The sequence below is a fragment of the Plectropomus leopardus genome, chromosome 20 (genome assembly GCF_008729295.1).
Source record: "Plectropomus leopardus isolate mb chromosome 20, YSFRI_Pleo_2.0, whole genome shotgun sequence".
Lineage (NCBI taxonomy): Eukaryota > Metazoa > Chordata > Actinopteri > Perciformes > Serranidae > Plectropomus > Plectropomus leopardus.
This window is the reverse complement of record NC_056482.1, coordinates 16,634,620-16,655,495: the sequence shown is the minus strand read 5'-3', so window position 1 is coordinate 16,655,495 and position 20,876 is coordinate 16,634,620. Positions and strand designations below refer to the sequence as shown.

At 39.7% G+C, this 20,876-nt stretch overlaps 1 protein-coding gene across 2 annotated transcripts in view; it reads right to left on the bottom strand.

The window, feature by feature from the left end:
- sh2d3ca (SH2 domain containing 3Ca) overlaps positions 1-20,876 on the bottom strand; it is a 67,880-nt gene that overhangs the window by 6,805 nt on the left and 40,199 nt on the right. For both annotated transcript variants that reach the window (XM_042508750.1, XM_042508751.1), the window contains 5 exons: positions 11,353-11,481; positions 7,774-7,923; positions 3,901-4,178; positions 2,316-2,443; positions 1,834-2,206 (listed from right to left, as the gene is read on the bottom strand). In XM_042508750.1, coding sequence (XP_042364684.1) covers positions 1,834-2,206; positions 2,316-2,443; positions 3,901-4,178; positions 7,774-7,923; positions 11,353-11,481 — 1,058 coding nt within the window. The remainder of the gene's footprint in view (positions 1-1,833; positions 2,207-2,315; positions 2,444-3,900; positions 4,179-7,773; positions 7,924-11,352; positions 11,482-20,876) is intronic.

Genomic DNA, 20,876 nt, shown 5'->3' with positions numbered 1-20,876 from the left:
GGTCTAAGTACAGATTTGTGTGTGCACACTGTTGGTGGATGAGGCCTATTGTGTCCTAATCATGCTGCTTTCTCTTGAAAAAGCCAGTCAGTCTCTGGCTTACGCTGGTGCCCAAATCACAACCGGTCTTTACTGCTTAAATGCCAATTTCCCCAGTAGTGTTAAGACCGACAATAATCCCCCTGCACCAAAATTTCGCAGCAGACCCTTCCATGTCCAAAGCTGCTGCCGACTCAGTGTACCTGACCATTTTCCTTTTACAAGCCTCATCTGTCCTCCCTTGGCACCGTAAGCCAAATAAAATACAGTATCTGCTGTGTCTCTGACCACAGCACAAAGTCTGCCCTCAGGCAATTTCCCACAGGATTATCAGCTGTTTACTCAACTCTATTTTCAGTCTCTGCTCACCTCACTCAAAGCCCTGCCTGCTCAAAACTGCCCATAACTCCACTATTTTTGCCCTATATGACAAAAAGTCAGCAGGTGTTCTGACATTTGAACACATCAACTTAAATTAATTCTGCTGTAGTGATGAGCTCTAACTGTGTCTGTTCCCTTTAGCAGTCGTCTTCATCAACTATTCAGTGAATTTCCTTTCCATTTTCACTGATCCAATCGATCCGACTCAGCAGAAAAGCCAGCCAGAAAGTAAGGAAGGCCAAATGTTTGGACACATTTTTAGTGCCTTCTCTTTGTGTGGCGATGACAACAATTTCTTAAGGGTGGCCGAGACTTTTTCAGATCTTAACAGATGTTAAAGATGCGAGAGACCCCAAACGTAACAACATGTAACGATAAATGTAACACTTTTGTTGTAAAGAACAATGATTTGGCCAAGACAGCACACCACATACCAACAGATTTCACTCACAAACAACCAGAGTCCCAACTCTTAAAAAAACCAAGAATCTCGCAAATCTCTTGTGATCAAACGTGACTTTAGAAACATGTTGCAAGATGGGCAGGAAGAACCAGCTGATCGTTTTTGCACTAGTTTCTGAGGAAAATTCACAAACAAAAAAGACAGAAATATGGATAAAGTCATGAAGACGGTGTGAACATGGGCTGTACATCAATTGAATCCCATGTGATTTTGCTTTAAAACCCTCTGAAACCTGTGCGACCACCAATGATTTCTCGGGGTTCCACCTCACAACCGGATATCGGATTGTCAGGGGATATTAAAAAAACATGCTCCACACCACAGGACAATCTGGCAAAATGATCTTTAAACCATTGTTGATGCAGATCAAAGTTGGACCCCATTGTGCATTTGGAAGTGGTTACACTGTCTGCATTTCTGACAGTCTGAATGTCCTACGTATTCCTCATTGAGTAAAATACACTCCTAAATTGGCTCTTGAATTTCTTTCTGTATTTGAAAGACATTTTCCTATGTAAGGCATTAATGAAATGAAATATTTCAAATCATGTTAATGGAGAGGTTAAGTATCCTTTGGTAACACCAGGAAAAGCAAAAGCAAACTCTATACCTACCTTTTTAGTCTGGCTTTTAATTGAATTTTACCTATTTATTTATTGACCATTTATTCATACATTTTAGTCTGTTTTACCGTTTTACTAGATGGGATATCATTTTATTATTTTTAACATATTTATTCATCATTCTACTTTGTACTTTTTATCATTTTATTTACCTCTTATCTACTGTTTTAATTGTATAAAGCACTTTGTGTTCCAGTTTTGTTTGTATGAAAAGTGCTACACCATAAAGTCTGATTGATTGATTTATTCATTGACTAATTCATTGATTCATTGACTGATTGATCAAGAGCAAATTTGGAAGCCTGTGTCTCTGTCTGTGTCTCGTACCTGGATGGTCTGAAGGAGGACGCTGTCTCCACCTGTGGGGTGCTGAACACCCCCTCTCCTTCCTCCCTCGCTCCGTCTCCCCTCCCTTCTTCCACTCGCAACCGCTCCACGTAGCCCTTAGTCGGTGGTTTAGGGGGCCCGGCGGGGCAAGGTCTGAGGTCACAGTAGCTCCCTGCTGTTTCCGAGGAATGTGATTGGTAGTTGGGATGATGGGCGGGCGTGGAGTGTGCAGAGTGGGAGGTGTGCGCAGGATGCTCAGGAGGGTTGTTACCGGCTGATGGGCTGAGCTGAGGGTCGCTGGAACGACGCATCACGGGGGAGGGTGGGACGACAGCCAGGACCCGCCCACCTGAGTGGGCTCTCTGCCTGGTGACTGAAGGAAGAGAGACGAGTCTTACAATCACTCACAGGGACAGTGCTTGTTAATATGAGGGAAACAACTTTTATTTTTTATTATGTGTCAGTGTGTCTCTGGCACTTACTAGCACTATAAGCAGGAGACAGTGGAGCTTCCCCAACAGGTGACAAGGGGCAGCGATACTCCTGAATCTGGTCCATGCTCATCGCACAGTTCCGCATTGCGTCTTTATGGTGGTGGATTGTCGACGGGCTGCAAACACAGCATTTTTGGGATGTTAAAAATCTTTGGGTATGGATTTAAAAGCTGTCAGAGCACTGAGTGGAACCTCACAAAGCGGTGCAGTTTAGGGTGTCACATTCAGCAGTTTCAGATGACAGGAATGGTGTCATTACAGATGCAAATGCTAATCGTTTTAGGGTGAGAGACGAAGGAAAAAGTTTAGTTGGTGCAACCTTGAAGACATTTCTTCTACTTCATGATACACTCATATTGCTGGGTTATTTATGAATTGAAGAAACATGTTTAGGACTTTAAAGCAGGAGCAGAGAATGGAGTACAAAGTGGTTTCTGAGAAAAAGTTGATGCAAAAAATAAATATTTAACTAATGTTTAAGGTGCATAATCACAATTGTAGTGCATTAAAGGTCCAGTGTGTAGGATCTAAGGACATATCAAGAAGAAATGGAATATATGGAATTCGCAACGAGCCTGCATCAGAAACATTAAAAAAAAGGTTTTTAAATGTGATTTTTTTAGTGTTTTTACATGTTGAAATCACTGCTACAAATGTATTTGTAGAGGAAGAGGACTCAACAAATTATTCAGGTCTTGGTAAAAACCTCATACATGTCTGGATCTTAAGTTCTCAGAGAAAAAGGTGACCAAATATGAGCAGGTGCTGGGAAAGTGGCTCATCTCCAAAGTGCCGAGCAGCATTGGAGAAACACTGATTTGTAACATGAAACTGCTTTATTCAGTGTTTTTTGTTTTTAATGACCGGGTCAATTTATTTTGAAGAGCAGGAGACCTCTGTGGGTAATTCAGCTTCCCGGAAAAACCTCCAGTTTCAAGTGGTTGTAATCAGAAATCCTGCTGGATGCCACTAAATCTTGCACACTGTTCCTTTAACACTTGGAAATGTTTTCAACATCCATGCCTAAATATATTTTTTCCACAAATCTTTGCTTTTTAAAGCCCAGTGTGTCTTTTGTATTGCTTTCGCACCATGCTTTAAACGCTCTCTCAACTCTCTACCGTACTCCCTGTGAGGCTGAGAAGTATTTCCACTGTACACATCATATTTGTCTGCTCCTTCTTTGGAGATTCAAGTTTCAAACAGCCTTGTTCTGTTTGAAACTTGACGGATCCGGTGCAGAAGTAACTTCACTTAATGCTCATTACTGGGGGGGTGGTGTTGGTGTGTGTGAAGTGAGGGGACTGCAGGAATGTGGGAGCAAAGGTCACTAGTTTAGTGCTCAAACACAACACTGGTGTCACACACACACAAACACACACACAACCTGCAGTTGGGCACAGGTTCCGGCTCTGGTTCTGGTGGTGCCACTGGTGTCTTAACTGGACTGGGACTGTCTGAGTCACTGATCATGTATATAACATAAAGCAAGAATTAAATATGATGAAGACTGCAAAAAAGAACTGTAAGAGTATTATTATCGGCACAAACACTCCTCTTTCTCCCGGCTCACCTGTGAGGTATCATCTTCTCAGTCGTCAGCCCGTCGGTCATGGTGACGCTCCGCCTCTTGATGTACGCTCCCCTCTGGCTGGACGGTGAGTAGGCGGAGCCTTGCTTGCTGGTGGCCAGAGCGAAGGTGGCCTCCAGGTAGCGCAGAGGGAGAGTCCTGCTGACTGGACAGTAGATATGGACACCGCTGGACTGGGAGACCGGTTTGCGCTGGCCCACATAAAACCGCACAAGCTCCTGGACCGAGTCAAAGCTGTCGGACTCCAACATATACTTAACCTGAAGATGAAGAGACATTAGAAGTTAATATTACAGCTTTGCTTTGTTTTTTTAATTGCATACTTTGCATTAATTGCTGAAATTATTTTGCACCATAAACATGTTGAAGGGAGGAAAACTGAAGCTTCTGTGTTCGTTTCTTGTACAAAAATCACTCAAAAACACTCAGAAAGTGGAGCCCGCCCTCTCTGTTTCTTATTTTCATTTTTTAATTAATTAATTAATTAATTTTTCTTTAACAAAAACAGGGATGGCAGACAGGGTCATTATGGGAAAGTTCTCAGGATAAATTAAATGTATAAAATAAAACAATCACATTAAATTCAACTTTTTCACATATTTTTCACATTTTCAGTTGGACGTGTAAGGGAAAAAGTCTCTGAAATCTCTGAAACAATGTCTACCCCGTAAGCGAAAATTAGAAAAATGGCCAGCAGACATATTACCACACATTCTCCAGCACCAACCGTGCTCAGGTTACTTGGAGATTTTTTTGATTTTGGAAGTTATAAAGAACCTTAAAGTATTTTTCTAGGTGAATTCCCTCCACAGATCTGAGCTGGAAGTGGTAGACTGTGTCCTACATATGTATAACCAGTCATCTTTATGTTAGCGTTTTTCTCCCAAAGGAATTTCAACTACACTGTGAAAAGACCCCTTTCCAGTTATAAAGAAGAATAAATCCTGGAAATCAGTTTTCTACTCTTATTTCCCCCAACTCTCCATGTTTTGTAACCACAGACTTCTTTAGGTGGGGAGCATAAAATTCTGCTGCTTCTCTTCAATACTATTATTTCTTTAGTACTTAAAACCAGCGCAAAATCATCTGATAACTGCTTTGTGTGTGATAAAATGAAACAAAAATTGATGCTTGGAGGCAGACAGAGACTCACAGCTGGTCAACCAGGCACACCTGCGTCAAATTAGCCTGCTCGTGTAACCATTTCCATCATTAGGGGCAACAAGAGAGAATCTTCAAATGGAGGATGGATCTTGACTTGCCAGGTGTAAATAATTACGCTAAAATTGTACAACGCTCAGGTATGATGCTGCTCTGAAGTGAGCTGAGAAGAGGAGGCTATGAGCAACACTGGCTACAGTTACATACAAACAATTATTCTCCTATTATTCTGAATATGACAATATTCTGAATTCAATCTGGGTCATGCAAAGAGCATAATACATTTAAATATTAAGAATTAGGCTGTTTTCTGGATTTAGCATTTTCCGATTAAGACATTTGGGATATGCTGGTATCATTCAGGTTTTAGGAGCATTATTTGGACATGTATACAGTTGGGAATATGAGTCTCGACTGGGGTTTTTACTGCAGTTTGCAACACACTGCCTGCTGTCTGTTTACAGTCGGCTTGGTGCGTTGTCATGGATACATTGGACACAAACCAACTTGACAACAGTTTGCAAAGCTGTGACGTACAGATGCATGCAAAAGTTTCTGGTCAAAAGGGCAGACACGCCTACTTTTAAACTTTATGAAAGACATATATCAGCAGGTTTTTGGATAATATCACAACGCTGACCATATCAACAAGGTGAAGAAAGGAATGAGAGAGTCCAACAGGTTTGCCACTGGTAGGAAAACTGTGAAAAAAAATCCTATTTTGATGCAAAAATGCAAAATGACGAGTGGCTCAAACTGTTCAACTTTGCCATATTTCGACTTGATAAAACGGCTTGTTAGAGCATGTTAGTTTGAGTATACACAGCTGCATGTAAACTGGTGTTAGTGGAATATTCATTTTTATTAGACACGTGAGCAGTTTAGTAGGAATATTGTTTTTTTTTTTTTTTTTTTTCAGAATAAGGGCAAAAACTGCAATATTTTGTGCATGAAAATGTACTCGTGTCTATAGAGACCAGTAAAGACGCTCTGTAAACCCAGTGAACATTCTGACAGGTCAAACACAGGTGTGACCAATAACACCAATAATGGCTGTCCTAAAGCCAGAGCTGTGGTGTTTTGTATGCGGAGCACCGGCTGAGACACCGCAATGGAGCAGAGCCATCGTTAACGTTATTAGTCACACCTGTGCTCTCCCTACTTCCACTGTGAAATAGACTGAGTGACTTTCTGACTGATGAAGGTTTGATTGTTTGATCTTTCTGCATTAAATGAAGTTGAGAAAATAGACAACAACAACAGTAAATTCATCCCAGCTGTCTTTTATGCTGACAGAATATAAAGAAAATGCAACAAGGTAAAAGGCATCGCATACCAGCGTATAAAAACAAGTTGTTAAGAAGTAATGAGTGCTGAAACAGACAGACAGTAAAAGCTTCAAAGCTAGGTTTACATCAAGTCCACACTGACACGAGTATTAGTATGAGATTGAGACCCTGTGTCTCAATTAGATTACCTGTATAAATAAAGATTAAATAAAAGATAAAAATTGTTGTAAATTGGGTTGTTCCATTATTCTTTCTTAAAACTATTCCCACAACCACAAGCAGTTAATAAAAAAATAACTTTGACCAAATGACAACACTAAAACACAGTTGAAGTGCTGTCAAGAGCATACCAAACCTGCAGGCAGGGATGTAGGCTAGCTGTAACCCGAAAGCAATGCAAAGAAGAAGAGGTATTATAGGAAGGCTACCTGGAACAGTAGCCTCAGTAGCACGTTCTGACGCCTCTGCTCCTCAATATGGTGGAAGAGTAGCTGTACATTTATGTGTAAACTTCTAAAAAGTCATCTTAGCAAAGGTTAGAACAAATTCCAACCACATCCGCCATTGTACAAAATGTTGACACCTCACCAAGGAGATAAGGGCACACACTCTGATGTTATGACCTAAAATAATATGACCTAAAATGTATTTTGTTTGTGAACGAAAGGCCAAAATGCATTTTAGAAGGACTAGGAATGCAAATCATAAGCACCTTCCTTAATCAATAATTGGCAAAGTTAACGAATAATCGTTTGTTATTTTTCTAAAAAAACATAAAAACTTATTTCAGAAAATACAAAATGCCTTTTTTTTCTTTAATCAAAGCTCAATGCAACATATTGCATATACTTTGACAGCACTGCATAGCCTATCGATTGATCAATTAAATTTCACGTTTGATTAAATTCTTAACAAATGATTAATCAATGTCGATTAATAGTTATCATCCATAAGAAGGATGATAGAAATTCATTTTTAAATGCATCAAAAACAGGAGACCTTATAAATCTACATTTGAGTAAACCTTTTACCAGCTGAATCAAACCGTTTATTGAATATTCAACCTATCAGCCTTCATTTTCATTATAATACACTATTTGCTCAAAATATGTGTCTCCTTTCCTTACAGCAATTGTATTAAGGTATGTTCTTGAATATCTGATAGAAAATATGAGTTTACAGTTAACTAAGGGGTTGCAGATTTGCTTTATTGCCAGTAACACTAGTTGACTTCTTGCTTCTTCACAGAATCACTTATTTGTGCACCCCCTGGCATTTCGGAGAACGCTGCAACTAACAACTTGATTAACACAATCACTTTTCTGTGTGCTCATAGCTTGAGCACCGTCTGTGGAGGCCTGCTTCATGGTGTGTCATGTGAATATAAACAAGGCTTTCTACATACCTTGGTCTCATTAGATTTGACGAGGACTTTGCTGATCTTGAAGTGCAGCACCTCATTATCCCATCGACAGGTCAGCACGTAGTCACCCACACTGGTCAGAGAGTCACGCACCAGGAAATCTCCATTACGTACAACCAGTGTCTCTGACACCTAGAAAGACAAAAAAATGCATATGTGTTCAAGTTGTTAAAATGAGACAAAAGGCTCCAATCTTAAAGAGCTGGAAGCAAACTTGGCTCACCGAGCTCCAGCATGCATGTGAATATTTTTTTTTTCTGGCATTTTGTTGAATAATTGAATTTAGAGAACAGTTATTATTTATAACAATGCCTAAGGACAGTTTGCGTTTCTGAACAAACACAACCATCTCTCTCACCACAATACTACCTCTGCTGTTTGAATTGGCAATGATGGATAAAACGCCAGCGACAATGATTTTCTGAGGATGCGTTTTATCGAGTTCAGCACTACTATAAAGATGAGAGTTATTTTGAATTTATTGACAAAGCAAGCAATCTAGAGAAAGCAATCTCCCATTCATGGTCAATGTAGCAGCTTCAGGCTGTACATTTTGCTGATCCCAAATGGTGCAGATGTCTCTCTGGTGTCTTTGAGGAGAGATAGCAAATATTGATCCAGTAGGAAACGAGAAACATGTTTCACGCTGAGCAACATTCAGATTAAAACTACCTGCAAAGAGACTTAGGATGAAGGCTGGAGTTGTTTAAATTCTCTCAACACTGGAAACAAGGCATGAAATATGCAACGCAGCACAAGGTAAACAATGCCCCTCAGACCAGCAGGAGGCAGTATATACACAGATCAAAGGCTGAAAGTGCAGCATCCTCTTATTTCTCCCACTACTAAACATCATTCTGCCGTGGACAGTTTTTATGGCTTCCTCTGTCTGATCCCCCGCTGTATTTGAGAATCATGTTTTACACTCACAGTTTGCAAAAAATTAAAATAATATGATCAACAGTTTAAGTTACTTCAATACAATTGGATTTTAAAATCTTATATAACATCATCAAAACTACTCAACTTTAATCCCAATACACTGGGCACGTGCTTCAAATGTAATAATGCTAAAAGCAAACACTTTCGCTGCTTGTGGGAATGTGTCAAAAGTTTTTGGACGTAGGATCTTGACACGGTTAGCCAGATAACTAAACTGAAAATCCCTTGTTGGCTAAAGCTGTGCATTTTGGGTATTTATCCAGGTGATTTTTGTTACCAAGAACAGTTCCCGTGCACAAATAGACTTACGTCTCTAACAAGGTAAGAGGGCAATAGCTATAGGATGCAAAGATGTAAACAAACCAAGTAAAAAGCAATATATTAAGGGTTTATCAACATATGTTGCTTTGGAAAAACTAACATATATTACAAAAGGAAAGCTGGCAGTTTTTGAAAATGTATGGAGGCGCTTCATAGACTTTTGGGGGAAAAAAAAAAAAATAAATAAATAAATAAAACAAAGATGGTCTTGGGGTTGGGGCAATCAGAAATAAGATTATAAAGTGTTGTAGCCTGTGTAATCTTCAGTTTTTCTGTACATTGTAACTACTGTAACATCTGTTTTTCACCTCTGTTCTAAATATGTTTTTGTATGTTTTTTTGGTTTGCCTTTTCATTTCATGTGATACCATATTTGCTGCCAAGGCCATTTTATTTATATATAATATCTGTTTTAATTTAAATACCCCAAATAAGATATTGCTAAAAAAAATAACCAAAATGGAAAGGCGTGTTTGTTCATTTACTCATGACTTGTGCACATGCTGGAAGTTTTCACTTTAGAAGGGGAAGACCAGAGGGAAGAAAAGCAGGAAGGGAGGATGCGATGTACAGTCTTTGTCACACACAGGGCGCATGTGAGGCGTAGTCACTAAGTATTGTTTTGGTAACCGGGGGGGGCTCAGGGTTTCCCCGAGTTTCCACTGAGGCACAACCATGAATAAATGAATATTTTATGTAAATTAAAAGAGGAAAGACTCACAGATGGCTGATTTGAATCTGTGTTTATGTGTGTGTGTGTGTGTGTGTGTGTGTGTGTGTGTATGAGACAGAGAACAGAGGTTGATCAAGAGACAACATCTATGAATGAGTCCCCTCCACATGTGCATGCAGCGTGTGTGTGTGTAAGTGTGTGGGTGGTTGCAGGTCTGTTGTTGTGTGTCTCAGTCACCAGCTGTGAAACTCAATTGCGTACATCAGCAACACACACAGCTGTCTGTTTGGCAGAGTTTCCCCTCCTTCTGAACGCTAAAGCAATTTCGACTGAGCTGTGACAGATGATGGGATTCAGTAATCAGTGTCATTCTGTGTGTAAAGCGCTTAAACTGTGCTTTCAAAGCCAGAGACTTTGGCCAAGTAATCGCTCAACTAACACTGCTGGTTGACAACCACATCAGCCCACACAGAAACACTATTGTGTTTGTACTTTATCACATTTAATTCTTGCTTTTTCAAATGTATTGTGAGATGTGGGGAAATACAAACCACAGCAGCAATACATCATTTTCAAAATTTATTAATTTATTCATGGTTTATTTCACTGCTGAAATTTAACTTGAAGCTGTTTCTTCATATCTTCTAGTTAACTTAAAGTTCTAAAAGGTACTAAATAAATTATGTTTTGGTTATTTTTATGTATGAAAGTTAAGTGTATCAGCTGGAGCACATTAGACCAGATGTGGGTCCAAGTCACAGTCTCAAGTCTCGAGTCTCAAGTTTCAAGTCAAGACAGTGAAGTCTCAATTCAAGTTTCAAGTCCTAAACTTTGAGTTTTGAGTCCTAAACAAGCAATTTTAATGTTTTGTTTTTTTTTAAAAAAAAAAAACGTATTTGTTAAAAGAAGTTTGTTGGTAGATGTTTTGTGTCTTTCATTTTTGACTCACGTTTTGCATACTGCAATTTGTTTTTTGTTGATCACTGTAAAGATTTTGTATGCAAACAAAATCATCTTTAGTGTCTTTTTTTCCCAAATGGCACTAAAAATATCTGCATATGTGGGCAGGATCTGTAGGTGATGGGACATGATTGTGTTCTGGTTTCCATTTGTAGTCCAAGTGGTATTGACAAATCATGTTTAAACGGCAGGTGAACAGTGCATGTGGGGAAAGAACTGAAGTTCATGGTGAACTATTTATTTGTTTTGTTTTGACCAAAATTCAAAGATATTTATAATGATATGATACAAAGAATAGTAGCAAATCTTCACATATGAGAATCAAAGAATTAATTAATTAATGAATGCATATTTCCTCAAAAGAAAAGTTGCTAATTAATTTTGTGTCATTCAACTCATATATACATACATAGTATACATACTTGACTCCTAATCGCTGCCTGTATGTATGCTGTTCAAGCTTGTGTGTACCAGTGTGTGTGCTGGGACATATTGTGCACAGGCGGTGCGTTACCTCAAAGGTTTACTGCCTTGAATGTGGGATCTGCGTACCCATCTGTTCCCAAACATCCATTCAGGACTTCCAGAGTCATAAATACCTCAATGTACTCTTCAGTGCATGTATACAGAGTCCATAGTGTGCCTCACAGTGTGCGTTTGTTTACCTCTCTGGGTATGTGTCCATGGTACCAGCCATGGCTCCTGATGTCAGCGGCACTCAGTTTCAGCTCCTCCTCCAGCTCCTTACGAAGTTTCTCAGGAGGAGACTCCAGCAGGTACTTCTCCTTGGAGAACTGCGTGGAACAAACAGGAGAGGACAACAAGACATGAGTGAGAGTGGGTTTACACGAGGGACATCTCGCATGTAGCTTGTGCAGTGTATTCACATGGAAATGGACCATTAATTACTTTTCTTTATTCAGGTACATCCCATAGAGATTTTGATCTAATTTTCAAGAGGGACTTGAGTACATAAATATATTTATATCCGCATAATTAACAATTTACAACACAAACAGAAGATGAAAAAATATTACAGTTCAGGGTATGAAAAAAAATGCACATAGTAGTATAACACTGTAACGTGGGTGTGTGCTTACTAGCAACCGCAGAGCGTTGTTTACACGAATACACACAGACATGCACAAAGCACACACCTGTGTTACAGAAGGCGACACTGCAGGGAAGCAACAGTGTGCACTGCCTTCCACAAGCATGCACACACTCACTCAAGCACACACACACACACACACACACACACACACAGAAAAACACACCCAACGACCCTGACCTGATTACTAAGAGGGAGAAATCATCATGAGTACGCTCTTATTGTTCTCATGTACAGCAGAGACCTAGCTTTAGTTTTCGAGTGTGGTCACCCAGGAAGGCTTACAATCATGCCAAATATATATACACACACACACACACACACAACTGGATGATGAGATCCGGATTTTAAAGCTTCATATTTCTGTTTGCACAAAAACAGCCCTTGGGTGAAATCTGGGCTGTAAAGCAGCAAAATAAAGAAAAAATAAACATTTTCATGGTTATTTAAATACAAATACTCCACTGCTGCAGTATGAGATAATGAGCATATGTGCTTCTCTTACCAAATTTCCACCAAAAAACACTTTCATTCAGGTTTTTAAAACTTGGGAAAATTTCTAAAAAGAGTTGTTAACCCCCTTTTCCCTAGCATAGAAAAGTTATTTTTCAACAAACAGGGTTATTAAATAGTATAAAACAGCATGGAGGCCAGTGAAAACATTATCGTAATTACTCCTTTTTGATACCTGTTATTCAGTCTCTTTTTCAAACATGGTGCTGACTAATTTTGAGTGTGTTGAGCACCGCTTGGACGGAGATGGACAGAATTTGTGGCTGAGATGACAAAGAGTCACAGAAGTTACTGAAAGCACAACCACATAGACCATTATAGTCAATATGACATGCATAACTTCTTAAAATAATAAAATTAACTATGTGTCAGGTTCATTAACAAAAAGCAGATAACATCTGTCTTCCTGTTCGTGCCATGCAGCTCCCTCTACCTCCCTGCATCACTGACCAAAATCTGACTTCCCTGTGTTATTATGGCGATTGCTCCATGATAAAACAGCATTTGGGCCGAAATCTAATAACAGTCATGGAAAGCAAGCACTGCTGGACCACAGAGTGTTATGTCTATCTCTCTTCCACTCCATTCAGTTCTGGGGACAATGGTTCGGGCAGGTGGGTCAAAAAGTTAAAAGGCAGCATTCCAAGTAAGTTATCAATCACTTTCTAAAACACTGCATGCAATAGTCCACGTTCCTCATCCTCTTCCCCTCTGTCACTCTTTTTCCACACACCACAAAGTAATTACACTTAGGGCACCCAAATGGACCAACGCCAGTTGTTACTGGGGGTTAGTGGGGTTTTTTGTCCAGCGGGAAAGAGGCTTTCGATGATAATTGACACCTGAATTGGCTGAATGCACAATCAAACTATGAGAGGAAACTATGCACAATAAAAGAAAATGTCAGAAGATAGTGTTCAAGTATCTGATCTAACTCAGGAAAAATAGAAAAATCCCACACTGGGACTTTGATGTAACGTGACAACACCATAGCAACCGACGATTGTGGAAAGATTGAGTTCAGATAGATGATCTTAGAGGCAAACAGGGGACATACACGAACACAAACTGTTTCCCAAATAACCTCAAAACACAAGAAAGCCACACAGGAATAAACAGCGAACTCATCTCAACTCTGCCAATATGAGGAGAAATGAGACTGGAGACCAAAATAAACAGTAAACAGCCTTGTCGCTAAGGCTGGCCTGTCGTTCCTCCTAATATTTTTCTTCAATCTCTCTCTCTGGCTCTGTGTTTTTCTCCTATTTTCTCTCAGGCACACTCTCCTCCCCCTGCCCATCATCCCTCCTCTTCCCTCTCTTCATCATCACAATAATAAAGTTTCAGCAAGTTGTTCAACTTTTTCTGAATGTGTGTGACACTAGCAGAGAGTGTGGGCGAGGATGGGAAACTGTGTGTGTGTGTGAGGTGTGTTTCTACATTCCCACACAAGTGTGTGTGATACGAGGAGACTACAAGAGCCAAACAATCGATCTTATCGTCTCCAGGTCACTGTGAGATGAAATTATTAACTTCCTCCTCTCCTTGCTCCTCTCCCCTTCTCTTCTCCAATCCTTGGGGGAGGCTAGAGGAATATCGCCATGGAGGCTCACTCTCCCAGATTAGATTTAGGTGTGTGAGTGTACATGTGAAGGGGAGAAGAGGCCAATAAGAGAGCAGAGGGGTCAAGTGTGCAGTTATTGCTTTTCCTTGTCTCCCTGGAAACCCAGGAGAGGCCTGCCACTGAAGTGATGCTCAACAATGAACCTTGTGTGTATAAATGTGTGTGTGTGTATATATATGAAGGGTTATGGGGCAAATTGAAATGTCAGTGGGGCTCTATTTATGATACGGTTCATGGAATGGGCTGACATCAGGGGAGACACATTGAAAGAGGGGCGGAAAATGGACTGACAATAAAGGAGCGGTGGAGAAAAAGTAATTTGACAAAGACAGAAAGCATAATTGTTTTTTTTAAGATTCTAACATATGAGGTAAACAGAAACACACACGCAAGCTAGTAGCCATTAATCTAAATCTATCTCATGTAAATATGGCAGAAAAATTCCTGTATTCCTTGTTTCACTGGGAAATGTATTCCCCTTGTGACCTGTAAAAGCACACATGCTCTCCTCTTAAGGACAGAGAGAGAGTGGGGACAACAAGGATGACATTGACATGAAGGAGCACAGAGAAGGTGAGAACAAAAAATGGAAATTTCTATTTAGGAGAAATGTGTTGACTGGTGAAAAAAGGGCAGGACAAAAGGGAAACTATAAGGGTGCAGACCTCCACCAAGTCCAAATGCCCTGTCTAACAATAGTAACTAGAGTTAAAAAAAAAAATCCTGTATCTGTAACGGGCTCTTCTTGGCAAATACATACAATGGGAGACATCAACAAAAACAGTATGATATTACCATTGTAACTGCAATGACTATTTCAATACAACTCTTACCCCACTACACTGAGTCCTTGGTTGTCATAGCAACATTTCATTGTGTTCATTCGACTGTTGGTGTGCAAAGAGGAGTAAAGTCTTCCATCTTTCATCAACTAACTCTGTGCTACAGTACTACTGCTGCTACTAATATTAATGGTTATTCCAACACTATATATAAACCAATTCCTTCCAATGCTACAATCATTTATAACATCCAAATAATAGACAAAAGTTAGAAATGCACCCAAAATGACCTGAGCATTTAAAAAAAAATCTCATAGTTAAATTTTAACAGGGTTAACCTCCAAAGACAGTGGAAATCAATTTGTGTTGTTTGTATATTTAAAAAATAAAAATAAGCTAAATTTTTAAAAAGCCCCCCAAATTACTGCAACTGCTACCACCAGTGTTAGTACTTTAGGAAGCCTTAGAGTGGATCTATGAACACATACAGAGTAACAAAGAACGTCAGATCAAAACACAGAGACCATCAGATTTATGAACCAAGAGGCAGACAGACAGGAGAGGAACAGAAGCAGACAGGTCAGACAAAACAACCAGCACACATAAAGACAACACATCAGACATTCAGGAAGGCACAGAGGCAGACAGACAGACAACAGAAACTCATTAATGTAGACAGAGAGGCAGAGACACAGGAAGACAGGTAGCCCATTAGCAGATGAGAGAGTTTAGGCAATTTAGCAGCTGATGCAGGACTTTGTTTCCCCAGGGGGGCGAGGAGAGGAAAAGTGATTGGTGTTCGTGCGTGTGTGTGTGTGTGTGTGTGTGTGTGTGTGTACGTGTGCATTTGCACACATGTAGGATGTGTGTGGGGGTTTGTTCATCCATATAGGCGTGTGTGCATATGTGTGTGTTCTACATGGGTGGCACTATTAATGGATAACGCTCTATTTTTCGGTGCGGAGCTCCACAGAAAGTAACACAGGCTTACCAAGATATAAGAGCATGGTTAATATATTTTTATAACGATGGGTGTGCTATACTTTGAATGGATGGGGATGAGTCAGGGAATAGGATACGGGGATTTGAGCTTGTGCGCATGTGTGAATATGAGTTATAGATAACAGCACAGTGTGATACATCACCTCATTTACACCAACATGCACTTGAGCCTCTTTTCCTCACAGTGGGCCAATTAGACAAGTTTCAACTAATGACATCACCACACACTAACCAACGGAAATTTGACACTGCTATCACTCAACATCAGTAAGAGGGAAAAAGGGTCCACCTAAAAGGAAAACAAATGAAAGGAATGATAATGGGGAGAAATTCCAAATTTATGCACATATTTATACATATATTATGCATGCACACGCCTTTTTTTTGAACTTGTGTGTGCTCTGGATTTTGATGTCTGTTCCACGCTGAATTTTATGTTTATTACTTTGTCCAGTGTGCATGCTTGCTGTATTCTTGCCTGTGCATGCATGCAGTTCGGAAATAAAGTTAATTAACATTATTTGATTCAACAAACAAAGTAAAATCCACTAAAGCCACCTCCTGCAGTTTGACTCACTGTTGAGTCAAAAATATACAGCCACAGGTATTTACAATGCACAGCACAGTGGGGTAGAGTGCTAACTCTGGCACAAATCAGCATGTTGTTGTTTGTGGTTGAACTAGTTTGTTTGCTAATTCTTGCGAAAGGAGCACAAAGCCAAGTACCTTGAGCAATTTAAAGAGCTGCGACTAAAAACAAACAACTCCAAGAGCGAAGGCATGAATGAGAAATGAAATGGAAGATAATTGCTGACAAGAATAAAACCCTGCAGGGAGGGGGAAAAAAGACATTTACCAGCATGGATGCAAAGTGAAAAAACAGAAGAACAGATTCTAATGAAACCAACAAAAGAGAGGAATGCAGTCTAAACAGACTGCAGCACTTAGATCTGAACTCACGTCAGAAAGCATCTCCTTTCTTTTTCAGCCTGTGGGCTAGCCTCTAACCCTGTTGTTATGGTAACGCCCTGAGTGGTGGTGACAGTGGGGGGAGGAAGGAAGGCTGGGTTTGGCTGGGGGGAATGAACCCATCTCCTGGTCACGCACGCACGCACGCACTCACGCACTCACGCACGCACGCATGCACACACACACGAAGGTCAGGGGTCAGATTCTTGAAGAACATTTGTATCCCTTGATCTGCTTTCTCTTTCTCCTCTTGCACCCTTCAACTCCATGTATCCCCTCTTTTGGGGAGATAGAGACCAGGATTATTGCATAAAGACCTTTGAATCCCCCTATCTCCTATTACACACCCCCACACACACACCCACGCTATAAGAGTTTATGCGCAAATACGTGGCCAGTATCACCCCTCTCCAGACTGTTATAATCCCTCTGTGCCCTCCAGCCTGATTTCCACTGTTACATTCACACTGGCTCACACAGGTGTAACAGTCTTTAACACACATGTAAAATGATATGAGCATTAGAGGGAGTGCTGGTAACAATATATTTACCCTTTATTTATTTTTTTTTAGCAAGGTGAGAGTGCCGTTGATTCACAGCTAATGAAACTGCTTTTGCAATGATGCAATAAAGAAGCTCCACTGTGGGTTCAGCCTGAAGTCAACCTGAGCCCGAGCCATGGCTGTTTTACAAGCTTGAACCCTTTCAAAATATCTGCCAATGTCCCTGACTTAATACCCTGGGATGTGGTTAGAGTAGCAATCACTCTTGTGGTAAATGGGCTGCACTAAGAGAGCACTTTTCTACCTTAGCAAAGTGTTCGTCCATGAATCTGTGCACACTTCACTGAGACTATAAAATAACTGACAAAAGTATATATAGATGGTCCTTGAACAGAGGTTGATTCTTATTGTTGACATGAAGATGAGGGGAGTTGGTGATGAATCTTACAAGGGGGAGACTGGTCGGATCATTAAGACCTGCAAGTGTCACATGACCAACTGAGACCGCAGACGACATAACTTGACATAAGTTTTTGATTGCATAACTAGCTTGACTACTTGTACTGTAGGAATTTAATTAGTGCAGATGCACATGACACAACTGTACATTCAAAAATTGTCTGACTACATACATAGTGAATTAGTATAACTGCCTCTGCAAACCAATGAAGTTGCAGTTAAAGTTTACATCTTTCCAGATTAATATGTGGCCAGACAGTCGACAAAGCTTTAAAAATGGATGTTGCTGCAAAGACGCTACAAATTCTACAATGTAGATGTTTCACAAACATCTTAAACCCGGCAGCGCCGACGATCTAAACAATCAACACAGTTTCAAGTTGGACATCCAAGGTTTATGTCACCAATTCTGAGCAAATGTCTCTCCTTCTGTTCCTGAGTTATGACATTAAATAAGGGCCAAAAAAGTGTTTTTGCAGAACTTTATGAGGTCACAATAAAGTTAACCTTTGACATTTTTCAATATCAAAATGTCATTACTTCATTATTTATTCAAATTAGACATTTGTGTGAAATGTTATCATAGCTAACCCATCACTTACTGAGTTGTGGCGAAAAACATGGTTTGTGAGGTCACAGTGACCTTTGACCACCAAATTCAAATAATTCATTGTTGAGTCCAAGTGGGCATTTTGGGCAAATTTGAGTAAAGTTCTCAAGATGTTCTTGAGTTTTTGTGTTCTCAAGAATGAGACAGATGGACAACGTGAAAACATAACGAATCCAGCTTCAGCAGTTCTCAGAAATAATAATGCTACAATGCATTATTATGCCTGATAATAATAATGCTTCTTATCAACCTGATGCATTTCTTTACTCTTTAATCTTTTTTTCAATTCAAATTGTGATTTCATAAGTTACTTATATTTGATCCGATATTGAAAGTCCCAATTAATGATCCCTTCCATACATTATAATTTACAATTTCTACCATATTTCCTTTTCAATAATCAAGTGCAATGTGTCTACTGCAACATCTTTCAACTAGCAACTCATGAAACAACATCGAACACACAGCCAGTGAGGTGTATTGGATAACCGTGTAATACCAGCTCGCATGCAAACAGATTAGCTTAATAGCGGTAGTATTAGCTTATCCGCCGAGACTCTACCTCTTATCAGTCTAATAAATGCAGCAGTGTAATCAGCTGACACACATGGTATTTATTAGATGTTGCTTCCTGAAACCTGTATTTGCTCAAGATGATTGTTTAAAGTAAAGCTTCAAACACTTTCTGAAATAACCCTACTCTATGAGGTGAAGGATGCTCTTAGTAATTAGGCTTCTCTCATTGATTAGGGCTGTCTGCCTGTGGGGCAGATGCAGACTTCTTAACACACATGATCTCATATGAAAGACACTAAAGAAAACAATTAATGAAAAGAAAGCTTACTGATTTATACGCAAGAAAATGGGGACAAATTAGACCCAGAGCCTGTCTGGTCGAAGCTTTGACTGTAAGTAAGAGCAGTGCAGTCACAGATCCTGAGATAAAAAGCTATTTATATTTTCGCAGTATTGATTCCACTCTATATGTATATCTGTATACATAAGCACTTGTCACAAATGGGATATACCATTAAAAAAAGGAAAACACTGAGATAAAAATAACAGTGCTGATGTCTCATAAGATCAGACAGTATCAGAGAGCCAGCTTCAGACAGAGAGCGAGCGACGACGGGTGGAGAGACAGGAAGAGAATATGAGACTGATAACAGTGACCTTCTACTGTCGTTAGGAATGAGCATCTGCCACATGTACACACACAAACACACACAGGACGTTCACCCCTTGAGGCAGCTGGATGCCGATATATGAAGTATATATACACACGCACATATAGAGGAGTGGTATGAGCTGACAGTCAGTGTGGTGTCAGAGAAGAGACCCCCTGGATTGAGTGACAGCTGGTGGACAGGATATGACATACAGCTACACTCCCACTGAGACTGCAGGAAGCACAGTGCCACTCTGCACTGCACGGCTTCTCAAAACTACTCTCCCGTCCTCCTGTACATTTTGGCTTTCTCCATCAGTACTGTCTTTCCCTCTTTTCCAGGTCTTCCTGGGTTATCTCCTCCCTTCTGTTAAATCTTCTCTCTCTATTAGCTCAATGTAAAGGGCATTTAAAAACATGAAGTGACAGTGGGAAAGGCAAAATAATAAAAAAGAAAATATGAGAATGCTATTCCTCAGTTTTGTTTGTGAACTGAAACCACTTTTACGTGCAAGTTACTCTTTAAAACCTATTTATATAAAAAGTGATTCTCTTAATTTCATTTAAAAAAAAAAAAAAACAACTTATGTTATTCATTTCCATGTGTATTTCCTTTGGCCTATTTTCTATAATGTCTAAACTTTAAATCTTTATTTCTAATTTTTAAATTTTTTTTCTGTCATTTTTATCATTGTCCATGTTTTTTTTATTAAAGTAATTGGTACCTTTGTTTTAAAAACCTTTATATAAATAAAGTTGGTAGTTAATAATAAATAATAATAATAACAATAATAATTATCATTGTTCTATCTGTTAATAATATTATTAAAATAATTCTTCTTCTTAGTGTTGTTGTTATATTTACTTTGGGGTCTGAGCTATTTTTTCAGGACGGAATAGCACCTGTTCTTTTCAGGTACAACCTCCACCAATCAAAGGACAGGACAGCTGCCTCTATGTAACCTGAGAGACACAACCCCTGGGAAAAGAAAGTCCTCAATTCACTCCTCTGCTCATAAAGCTTAATTGCTCTGACAACTGAAAGTGACCTTGATGAGCATGTCGAAATTTTTATCAACTCCTCTCATCTGAATTATGGTGACCGGGTAGTGAGTAGACTCTAAGAAGTGAAAGGGACACGTCCCTCTCATTCCCAGTGGAAATAATGCCCTTGTGTGGAGGTATAAACAAAAGCGGATGCACCCAAAATGTCTGTTAGGATCATCCTTTGCACCGCAGCACCGTGTGAGCCCCAGCTTCTGGTACATCTCAGCACATTAGGTCAGTTTGGGAAACAGCCCTGAAAGCTCCCTTCCCTGGTTACAGTGATACAGTTGTACACTGTGGACTTCGATGTGTGCCAGTTGTTTTTAAAGCTAAGGTATCATTAATACTGTCAGGACGTCAAATCGTGTCAAAACTGATATGATATGAAAATAAAACATAGA